Source organism: Camelina sativa, chromosome 8 (assembly GCF_000633955.1).
Source record: "Camelina sativa cultivar DH55 chromosome 8, Cs, whole genome shotgun sequence".
In the NCBI taxonomy this organism is placed as follows: domain Eukaryota; kingdom Viridiplantae; phylum Streptophyta; class Magnoliopsida; order Brassicales; family Brassicaceae; genus Camelina; species Camelina sativa.
In genome coordinates this window covers 24,509,840-24,522,063 of record NC_025692.1, presented here as the reverse complement: position 1 = coordinate 24,522,063, position 12,224 = coordinate 24,509,840, and the positions used below count along the sequence as shown (strand labels likewise).

General features: G+C 28.7%; 1 protein-coding gene across 1 annotated transcript; it reads left to right on the top strand.

Annotated features, from left to right (window-relative positions):
* On the top strand, nucleotides 5,513-8,768 carry LOC104708381 (putative two-component response regulator ARR21). The gene is made up of 8 exons (XM_010424938.2): nucleotides 5,513-5,670; nucleotides 6,133-6,312; nucleotides 6,412-6,861; nucleotides 6,994-7,070; nucleotides 7,325-8,056; nucleotides 8,158-8,271; nucleotides 8,381-8,431; nucleotides 8,543-8,768. The coding sequence occupies exons 1-8, from the start codon at nucleotides 5,547-5,549 to the stop codon at nucleotides 8,594-8,596; spliced, it is 1,782 nt and encodes a 593-aa protein (XP_010423240.1). The 5' UTR covers nucleotides 5,513-5,546; the 3' UTR covers nucleotides 8,597-8,768.

Below are 12,224 nucleotides of genomic sequence, written 5' to 3'. Positions count from 1 at the left end.
TAGTACTGAATGATAATTTACCGCTTGGTTTAGCGACCGATTTGCTATCAAACATAAAACAATATTGATAGCAGATCCATCATCCATATCACACATCATTTTTTCTAAATCCGTCCGTTTCAAAATTTCATAATATGAAAACCGGCAGTTTCATCGTGACTAGAATAAAATGAAACGGTCATCATTTATATTGTAAGGAAATATGTTGGGCTTGGTGAGGCCCATCATAGCTTTATAACGCTCCCAACCGTGACAACGAGAGCCAAAATGGTGGTAACACAAACCGGAAGACTGTTTTTAGGCTTTTAGCAGCTGATTAGGTGAAAACTGAAAAGTAAGTAAGCGTTTTTGTTATTAAAGCTATGGTATAAAAACAAGAGTCGGTGGTAAAGAATCGAACGTTTCATCATTTTTAAAGTTGAGCAAACGAAATATTTGCTTATTAGTATAATTTTGTGTTCTTTTAATGCATGTTCATAGAAAAAGTGAAAGAACACAACAAACACACGTAAGAGTACATAAAGGTTATAGAAAAAAAAATTATCCAAAAGAATCTAGATTTGGACCCACGCACCATACTAACGTTGAAATCCCTTTATTAAGAAAAAACAGAAAAAACAGAAAAAAGAAAAAAAAAATACGAACGTTGTAGAAAACAAATGATAGAAAAATAGTATTTAAAAAAATATATTCATATATATATTTTTAGTATCTCTTGAAGTAAATTGATTGAGGTGTTAGTAAAGTAAAACAAATATGTTATTAGAAAGTAAAAAAAAAAAAAAAAAAGTAAAAGAAATATAAAATAATAATAATTACGAAAAGAAAAAGGATTAGTAAATGACTGATGAATTTAAAAAAGAGTTGAGTTGCTTAACCCAAAACACAGATATGGGGCGGTTAAGGTTGTCTTCTTGTGGAGAGTGTGGCAGTACAACATTTTCAATGATTTCTGTGAGTGACACACAGCTTCAACGCGCATGTATGAGTTATGTCTTCTCTCGTGTTTATTGTTTTCTGGAAAGAAACAATGTATTCACCTAAAATTGTCTTTTACGTACATATATATATATATAAAAAAAAAAAAACAATTTTGATGTATAGAATAAAGTTAGAACGGTAGATTATCAATTTAACGTAACCGTTTTCTTTAGTTTGCAGAATTTGATCCTCGAATATATCGATTTGGTCTGTTGTGATAGGTGGTACTCTTTGTGTTGCTAATTGTCAAACAGTACTACTCCAAAACATGCAACTTCTCCGTTTGGTGTAAGTGTAACCGATCTTCTCTTTTTTACGATATGTTAAAAACAAATGTACGAAGCGATCTTAGCTAATTAATCAACAAGATAAAACAAATATTCTTTTTGGTAATAATCAGAGAGCAATGTATATTTTTTTGATAATTTTGTTCATTTTTGTTTTAGTTGTAGTCATTGCGTAATTGTTTGACTTTTTAAAGCGTCGAAGATTATTGTATTTGATATACAAAGATGCAAATTTTCTATGTTTTATCAACAATTAAATACGCTATTTAATTAATGGTTGTATTAAGGTTGGCGTTCTATAAACATATTGAGATACCGGAAAATATAATACTAATAAATTTGACAAGCCAATTTGCAAAACGGACAAGCCAATTTGACTACATTTGACGAAACAAAAATATAATACTAATAGATTTTGTTTTACAACTTTAGGAGGAAATGTATTTGGATATTTGGATAATGTTTGTAACAGTGCAAGGCACTTATGGTATACAAAAATGATGGAGTGCCTTGACTTCTTCATTTTATACACTAACACTACTAACTCTACTACTAGTAGTCTAGTTACAAGTCCCTTTGGGATCCACTCAGGCACTTCGTTACAAAAGTGTCCATATCTCTTAACACATAATATCATGTTCTGTGTTGGTGCTTACCAATGAACTATAGTGTGTTATGTCGGATTCGACAAATAGATAGCGTCACTTTAAGAGGGAAAGTGACATTATTGAGGAATTTTTTAAACCCTAAAATTTAGTAGTCATTTAGTAGTCGTCCACAATATGTCTTTCACTCTTTCCTATTGACGTCTAATCCAACAGTTGACTTTTGGTTTATCGGTGAAATTGCTGTTGACTCAAAATTCCAACGCAAATTTTGGTTGGAAAGAAATGTGTAACGTGACAACCGTATATTGATGATGGACGACACTAACTTTTTGAACTGGTGAGTTTTCATTGTCTAGTGAAAAAAGTAATAAGAAAATAATTCATCGATACACTACTTCTTTGTTTTGTTTTGTTTCGCATATACACCACTAACAAAATGATGCATCGTAATTCAAATTAGTGACTGAGTTTGAGTCGAACCATTAGTTAGCAACTAATACGTCGAACTGTCAATGCATTAACGATATATTACATATACATACGTTTTTACTGTCAATGCAATTAATTTTTTTTCTTTTTTCTTTTTCAAAATAAAAATAAAAAACTAAATATATACTGTATAAAATTATATTTGTGTCGTAATTTACTCAAATCGTGTAGTTTGACTTATCCTACAGGATTGCAGGACAAAATCATAGGATTAGAGTCCTTTATATTTTGTAAATTATGACGACTGTTCAAAAATTACGATCACATATTTCAATCAACTCATAAGATGTTCATATCATCATTGTAAATATTTTCCACAATGGGCTATTTTAAATGTAATGTTGTTTGGTTAAATGTTAAAAAAGATATTCGTTCATAGTGAAAATTCCAAACTTTACCATCCATCAACTTTGTGAGGATAAGAAATACACATGTGAGATTCAAACTAAAATATGAAAATAGTTACGTTTATTTTATTTCACTTTTACCTATGAAAATCTCTGTAATGAAGTGTTGAACTTCAGTTTCATAATTTAAAAAAAAAAAATAATGTAAAAAATTAATAATTTGGAATAAGATATATATGCGTAACATACTATATATTTTAAAACTATTAACAAGAAAATGCTATAAAACCATTTATAAATATCTTTTAAAAATAAGAAGAATCTTCTAATCTACCAATAGTTATCTTTTTCTCATGGGATTAATTTATTTTTCTTTTCATTTAGAAACAAGAATCCAATAAAGAAAATTTAGAAAATTAATGTTCACTTCATCTTGTTGGCAATTGTCAATACCGTTAAAGCTAATTTTGAGAAAATTTTATTAATTAATTACTTTATTTTTGGCCTAATTACAAAACCACATCTATACATACTTTAATTTTCCCATAATCAAATTTTTTTTTCTACTAACAGACCACTTTAGATTCCTCATTAATTTAACTGGCAAAATCATTAATAGCCATTTAAAAGAAAATCTATCGTCTTGCATGCAACCGTACCTTTTTGTAATATACATATTAATTAGATTCTCATCACTTATTTTATTGTACTAGTTTCCTTAACTGACATTTTTCCAAATCACCTTTCACACTAAACGGACGACCTTTTTTTTGACAAGCAGACGTTAAAAAAAAAAGCAGCTGATTAGATTCGACTTTTCTATTTTGATTATAAATGAAATGTAACAGATATCACTAAAAAATAATTAAGAATCATTTACTAAATTTTGATACTTTATATTAAAAAAAATAGTTTTGAGAATAAAAAGATAGCAGTGATTTTATATATGTACATACAATAAATTCTAACAAAAAAATAGTTATATTTGTATAATAATATCATTTCAAAACCTGTTTTCAACAAATACTACCATTATGTTAAAATATGAAAGAGTTAAAGTATTAATATTACGATTGAAAATATTATATTATGGATATGCGTACTCGATAACTATAAATCCCCTTTCGGACAAAAAATATTGTTTTAGAAATTTAATTGTTATATTAAAACTAAACTAATAATTTGAATGTAGAAAAATGCTAAAATGTAACAAATGCATTTCCGATCTTTTTTATTTTAAAGTTTGACTTAGTATACTATCGACAAAAATATCGTTAAAACCGTTATATTAGAAAAAGAACTATTTACAAATAACATAACATAAATTAAAGTGTCCCAATTGCGACAAAAGTTCAGATACGATGTTGTCGTTTTTATTAATCATATGAAATTATATAATAATATTTAAGTATAGTCAACGTTTTTAACACGCGTAAGCTTCATATTATATGATAAATTTATAATATTCAATAAATATATATCACCTAATATTTTCATATATATAGTTTTATTATTTGCAAAGTTAGTAATAGAAAATATAAAGTAAGGGTCATAATTTTTAATCATATAAGTAAATATTAAAATGCAAATGTAATCTTTTAGTTAAATAATTAAACGTATTTGATGTGTGCACCCCCTAATTCAATATAATAAGTAATTTAGATCATGTTTTGTATTCGACATTCAGTGATAGTAACATTTTTATGGATTATTATTTTTGATTAAAAATGTGAAGTTAAAAGCCTTCAAACAGTTCAGAATTAACTTCGATATGGAGAATTTTGTATCTAGACTTAATCTTTAATTTATCTTAAATAATTTTTGACAAACATAACCAATCACTGTTTAAAAACACAATATAGGATACAAAAATAGCAAATACATATAGTTATGAAAAAATATTTTAGTGATTGTAAGATTTATTTCGAGATTAGTAGATTAGGTTCAAGTCATTTTGATGTGATTTTAATCATAGTTAGTCATTATACACATCTTAATAGTAAAAGTATCTCACTCTTCCAAGAAACATAGAGACTAATTTGGGTTTTAGTGTTAGATTGGGCAACAAAGTACCCCAAATCTTAGTTGTGAATGACAAATGCTCTTTTTTATACTAAAAAAAAAACAGAGATTTCGAATAAAATTGTGTACCCTGCTACATTATGTAGTAAAAGATGTAGTAAAATAAGTTTTTACACAGTTTTCAACTACATCAATTTTTCATTGGGTTAACTTTATATAAATCAAAGTTCATATTGAAATCATAATAAAATTTCATACTATATCTTGGAATTTCTACATACAATATTCTGATATCCTCCCTTTATAGCACAAATCCAACAAAGATGTAAGAAATATATATATATGAAAATCAATCCTAAAAAAGAAACAAAAGATCTGGAGAAATATTAAAAATTCAAAATACGTTTTTATAAAACAATTTTTTTGGGTTATATCTATAAAAAATTTATTGGTTAATAGCATTAATTTTTTCTTACTTAGCCTAGATTTTTTACATTGATTAGCACACGGTATTTCAGAGCAATGGTAATATTTTGTTGTATCTATCTTTTCTATTTTTTTCTCAACTTTTCTTAAATTTCAATATTATTATTAAAATAGTAAATAAAATTAAGTTTTGATTTATCTTATATTATTATTATTTATTTCTAAAAACAATATTTTTATATACATCAGTACATTTTTGCCAAATGTTACATTTGTGTGTCTACTTTACACGCCTTTATATATTGAGCTTTGTGCAACCTAAATAGTTCATACAGACTTGATAAAAAAAAAAAGAAGAAAACAAACTTTATACAAGGATTAGTAGAATGGCTTTTGCTGAATCTCTCCACAACAAAAGCTCTGTCTTGAGAATCAACGTTCTGGTTGTGGACGATGATCCTGTTTTCCGTGGTTATATTTCACAAATGCTTGTAAAGTCTAAATACAGAGGTGAGATTCTTATTATATATCATATATGATATGTTTATTGAGTTTTTGTTTGTAGTTTCATTTAGATTTTCTCTCAACTACAGTTTAGCATGATATACATATTTTTGGAGAAACAACTAGAATGATTTTTTGTTTCTTGTTAAACAAATCATCCAGATTCGAATTCCAATTACATGCACACATCTAAAATTTTAAATTAGGGTTTCTTGTTTTGATGATTTTAAAACTAATAGTTTGGTTGATAAAAAATACCAAACAATATATGATGTGAATTATTTTTCTGAAAGTTAAAGTGGACAACGTTGTTTCTTCGTATACAATCCCTCCATGCTATATATAAGTAAAGTTTATGGAACAAAGCTTAAACCACTTAAAAGTAATAATAATTTGTAGTAGTTGCAATATTTTTAAAATTATATTTTAGCTTATGACATTTTATTTTGGTTAACTGGTTATACTTAGATCCATCGGTTATGGAGATCACAGTTATAGATGAAGCAGACCCGACGAAAGCATTGTCTATTCTAAAACATCAACGAAACAATATCGATCTCATAATCACAGATTATTACATGCCTAGCCTGAACGGTCTACAACTCAAAAGACGAATCACTGAGGAAATTGGAAATTTACCTGTCATTGGTATATATTTTTCTCTTTACAACTTAAATCAAAGAAAAATATTTTTTTCGTTTTATTTTGTACGACATATTTAACCTTACATTTCTTTGAAAATAAAAGTTGTGTCAGCGGACGCCAACAAGGAGCAGGAAAGTTTATCTTGTGGAGCGATGGGGTTCCTTCCAAAACCCATACGAGCAACTGACTTACCAAAGATTTACCAACTTGCTTTAACCTGCAAGAGGAATGGTAAGTCAACATTAGGGACTGAGCCCAACCACAAGGCCAACGACACAGGTGTTAGTGTCCCCCAGCAAATCAAGATGCTTCCTGAACAAGCTAATGTCTTGAAGACCAGGAAGAAGTACTCATCTAAAGCTGATTCAAGATCCTTGAACAGTAGAAACGGAAGTTGTCTAATTAGTACCGGTGGTTCAAGAAAAAATCGGAAAAGAAAACCTAACGGTGGTAGTGAGGATGGTTCGCAGCCCTCCAAAAAGACTAAGGTTAAGTGGACGGATGGTCTTAACGACCTATTCCTACAAGCTATCCGACATATTGGTCTTGATAGTAAGTGTTTTGATTTTTTCTATAAACTTTTGATAATAGTTGATACACTGTTTATTTTCTTACAATTTAGTTTATATTATATATATACACATGCTAACTAATCTTTTATTTTTGTTTACTAATCTTCCAAAGAGGCTGTGCCAAAAAAGATCTTAGCGTTCATGAACGTATCGTACTTGACTAGAGAGAACGTTGCCAGCCATTTACAGGTTTGATATCTCTTTTCAAAAATGTTTTAAAATATGGAAAAAGTCTGTTATATTCACTCGAATCAAACAAAAACTTTACCTCTCTAATTAAGCACAAAATCTACAAGTTTTGAGTTTATTTGTCGATTTGAACCTATCCTTAGTCAACAGTAAGACCTCGTTACCACTGTTTAACGAAGGTTTAAAACTATAGATTGTGTATCATTATTCTATACTTTTTAGTTAACTTAAAATCGTTTGCTACGTTACCGCAGAAATATCGGATATTCTTGAGGAAAGTGGCGGATCAAGGTTTGATGAGCATTATGTCAGCTAGAGGCATAGACTCGATGTTTCGACATACTCAAATCAAGGAGCCCTACTTCAACCGATACACACCCTCTACTTCTTGGTACGACACAAGTCTTAACAATAGATCATTCTATTCCAAACCCGGACAAGGCTTTGGACAGTCGAGACTTTTGTCCACCACACGTGAGCCACCCGTCCGTTTCAACCAGATGCCTTACAACTACATGAACCGGTCATCTACTTACGAGACGCACCATGTTGGATCTGGATCAAACTTGACGCTACCCATCCAAAGCAACCTCAGTCTCGCCAACCAACCATCTCAAAACGAGGAAATAAGAAGCTTTTTTGAACCACCTGTGATGGCGAACAAAATCGGCCAAACATCTCAAGTTCAGGGGTTTGGACAACTTGGACCGTCAGCTATTAATAATTTCAATAATAACATGATGAGTAGCTTTGGAAGTTTTACTCCAAATCAACCAGGACTTGGCCACTTCTCGTATGGGATGCAATCGTTCTTAACCAATGAGAACACTGCATATAACCCTGAGCCACATGCCAATGCAACTACACAGCCAAATCATGAACTTCCTCAACTGGAGAATGAGCTCCCATCATTTTTTTCGGCTGAACTGAATCAGTTTTTATCTCTTGAAGACGATGAAGTCTGTACCTTTGTGAACGTAAACGAGGTATTTCACATATTAAGAGATGTTAGCTATTACGTATGAAATCGAATTTGAACCTGTTGAAAATCATATGGTCACTTATAAATGACTTCGTTGTGAATTAGGGTCATTATAATGGAGAAATAGCCAACACTTTTGCTGCTCCTGAGATGAATCACACTTTTGCCGCTCCGGAGATGAATCCTCCAAGTTTCAATACGAACCCTAATCAGAATCAGGTACCTCTAATTATATCATTATAAACTATTTCCATGCAACTATGATCATACGTAATATAAACGAACTGATTGTTTAAATCTGTTCTACAACCTGGACTCGACTTATTAGGAACAAGATGCTAATCCAGATATTGGCGATTGGTCGTTTTTGGATCCACAGGTAAACGAGATAACTTCGACAAAAATTAAAAGAAACTATTTGTATATTATTTGAAGTTTATGAGTCTTAGAAACTTTTTTTTTTGGTTAATTAATTTTGTTTCTTATATAGGATTTGGTTGATGACGACTTCATGAACTCTCTGTTCAACAATGACATGAACTGAAAAGTGTTCTCCAAGCTGATGTTTTCAAAGCGAGGTGAAGAAACAAAACCGGCGATAACTGTCTAGTAGGTTTCTAAGCAAATATATATGTTATAAAAAAAATCATAGGAGTAATACATGTAATAAATTTCTAAGGCGTGTTGGAATATTATGTCTTTTCAGCAAGCTAGGGTTGGATATTAAGAACTTTTCAATATGTAATAATAATAATACTTTAGCAAAAAAATACTATATATTTCTATTCGCGTTAATAGATAATTGTCATGTGTTTGTGCTACATACATACATACGATTATATGTTCTAAAGATGAAATATCACAATGATTTTAAATGGGAAAGTTTTTTTTCGGCAAATCAAATATATTGATATCATAATTTGTTTACAAGATACATAATACAGGAAATTATTATAATTTCGATGAAAGAGTGGAGAGTAACCATGCTATTTTTAGATTCATAATCTGTTATGTCCCTCTTTCACGTACTGGTTCTCGGCTATCAGCTTATAGCTGAAACTCCAAAATGCTTTTGCATTATTTTAAACGGGAAAGATATACAGTATATAATACATATGTACATATAAGACTTTGCATAGTATGATATTTTTTATTAAGAAAAGTAGGTTGTGGTTAAATTTGATTCTTATTGTAGTTTTTTTTTGTTTTTGAAACACAAAGAAAATTGTATCTTAATTAAGTTTCAAATATTTGTTCTCTTAAAATATATTATCTGTTTTTTTTGTTTGTGATTTCCATTATTCTTTTCTGGTAAGTGAAAAACAAGTTTAAAACAATACTTACAACCTCCATAACATTTTCTATTCACATTAGTTTTACCATATAGTTTGAGATATAAAAATCAAGTATGAAATCTAATACATGTACTTAATTTCTCCAAATCAAATTTGTGATGAAATCTCTTTCTTTTTCATAGTTCTTTTTTTTATTAGAATTTGAAATCTTCAAGATCCTCTATTTCATATCTAATGTTTAATTTAAATTAGATTATTTTCTTTTGAAAATAAGATAACAAAAATGGTTTGCACTAAGGGGAGTGTATTCAACCTCACATTTTAAGTGATTTGTGTAAAATTTACAAATCCTATGTTATTTAATAATGAATTTTTAAAAATCTATTAAAATCCACTGATATTGAACTGATAATTTAAAAATCTATTTTAAAATTCACTATTATTAAACTGATGATTTAAAAATGCACTTTAAAATCTACTGTTATTCAAAACCATTTGTGGATTTCGATTTTTAATGATTTATAGAGATTACGGAGGATTTGAGAAGATTTTTTTAGTTAAAAATACAAAAATTCAAATCTTATAGTTTTAGAAGGTATTTGAAAGAATTTTACAATAAATCATATTAACTTCCAAAATCATTTAAAATTTTATGAAAATTTAAATCACTTGGAATATTAGGTTGAATACATCCCGAGTGATATCCTTTTTTGTTTGAGGCATGGGTCAGTATAGATGCATGTGATTCTCGCATAAAAATGTTTTTTAGTTTATTTATTCTGTGCTATATTTTAAAATTCNTACATGTACTTAATTTCTCCAAATCAAATTTGTGATGAAATCTCTTTCTTTTTCATAGTTCTTTTTTTTATTAGAATTTGAAATCTTCAAGATCCTCTATTTCATATCTAATGTTTAATTTAAATTAGATTATTTTCTTTTGAAAATAAGATAACAAAAATGGTTTGCACTAAGGGGAGTGTATTCAACCTCACATTTTAAGTGATTTGTGTAAAATTTACAAATCCTATGTTATTTAATAATGAATTTTTAAAAATCTATTAAAATCCACTGATATTGAACTGATAATTTAAAAATCTATTTTAAAATTCACTATTATTAAACTGATGATTTAAAAATGCACTTTAAAATCTACTGTTATTCAAAACCATTTGTGGATTTCGATTTTTAATGATTTATAGAGATTACGGAGGATTTGAGAAGATTTTTTTAGTTAAAAATACAAAAATTCAAATCTTATAGTTTTAGAAGGTATTTGAAAGAATTTTACAATAAATCATATTAACTTCCAAAATCATTTAAAATTTTATGAAAATTTAAATCACTTGGAATATTAGGTTGAATACATCCCGAGTGATATCCTTTTTTGTTTGAGGCATGGGTCAGTATAGATGCATGTGATTCTCGCATAAAAATGTTTTTTAGTTTATTTATTCTGTGCTATATTTTAAAATTCAATATTCTAACTAATTCATTTTTTTGTCAACTAACTAATTCATTTAATTTCTAGGAATCCTTACATATTTTCTATAGTTCCTAAGATGTGATTGTTTATCTGCTTTCTGTTTCTAAATTCATTCTTCTCTAGAAAATTATGAAGCATATACATTATTAATATATATATATATCATATATTCATATTAATAATGCAAGTCGCAAAATTTGACCCCATAAAAATCTCTTCTTTATAATTATAATTTAAAACAATTGGAAGGACGCCAAAAAAAAACAACCAAAATGACTTTATATATATAAGTAGTTCAAGAAGGAATCCTCAAAATAAACGTTTGGTTTGAGGTCAAATCATCAAAGTCCTAAGTCCTATATGTCAAAAAATAAAAAATAAAACTAAATATTTTGAGTCTATTACAAAGACGGACTAAACATCAAAGAGTTAAAGATCAAATGGTTTAATCAATTGACATTGTATCTTGGTGACTTTAAAATTACTGAATGAATTTTAAAAATGTATATATTCTAAATAATAAAATTATTTTTCTAAATAATGAAAAATCACAAGCTCATTCTGTTGATTTACTTTCCTCTACATTTATATAGTCAATTCCATATGAGTTCAATCTTATTCCTTTCATTTTTTATCTCATCCTTGTTTACACTGTAAATACCTTTAGCCTCCTGCGTAGATTGCAAAACCTGAAAGGAAAGAAATTATTAATGCTTATTTTTCACTCAAACTCTTTTCCAAAGAGCCACACCGGTTGTAGAAAGTAAACTCTATAAGTAATATATCTCTCATCTTTATCGCTCGCCCAAAAATAGGTGTCAAGGAAACATTTAGAGCCATATCAAATCTTTGTGATAGAACGCAAGAAAGTTTTTTTTCTTATTGGATACCAATCATGTCACAATAAATTATTTGATGTATCCCATAATTAGTCCATTAATTCTTATTGGTTACTATAAAGGCGTAATCATATATCAAGACCTTAAAATTCTGTATAAAATGTTATGTTGGCTTTCCAAATAATAATAACAAGATTGACTACATCTAAATCATTTCCTTAATGAACTTTTTTGTACTTTGCCTTTTCTCATGTCAATGGACCATTGGAGGATTAGGTTTTTGTTACCTAAACATGTTCGTTTTTTTTTTCTCTCTCTCTCCCTCGTTCTACTTTGTAGCCTTAGCAGGAAGCAATGAATATAATTTTTGGTCACCAGAAGTTACCAATTCCCCAAGAAACATATTCAATGTTATGATTGGCATGTGTTACCAACATGCCTGCTTTGTTTTCTTTGTTTTTTTTTTCATTTCTTTCATCGCGTTGCCTTGATTATATGGTTGACTACTTAATTTGATGCATAACAAAAGAGGAACCAACCAAACAAATGCCA

What these genes read in the sequence shown, in the direction of transcription:
- LOC104708381 (XM_010424938.2), top strand. Translation starts at nt 5,547, where the DNA reads ATGGCTTTTGCTGAATCTCTCCACAACAAAAGCTCTGTCTTGAGAATC. An exon ending in ACGTTGCCAGCCATTTACAG is followed by an intron (nt 7,071 to 7,324) that starts GTTTGATATCTC and finishes ACGTTACCGCAG; the next exon opens with AAATATCGGATATTCTTGAG. An exon ending in CCTTTGTGAACGTAAACGAG is followed by an intron (nt 8,057 to 8,157) that starts GTATTTCACATA and finishes GTTGTGAATTAG; the next exon opens with GGTCATTATAATGGAGAAAT.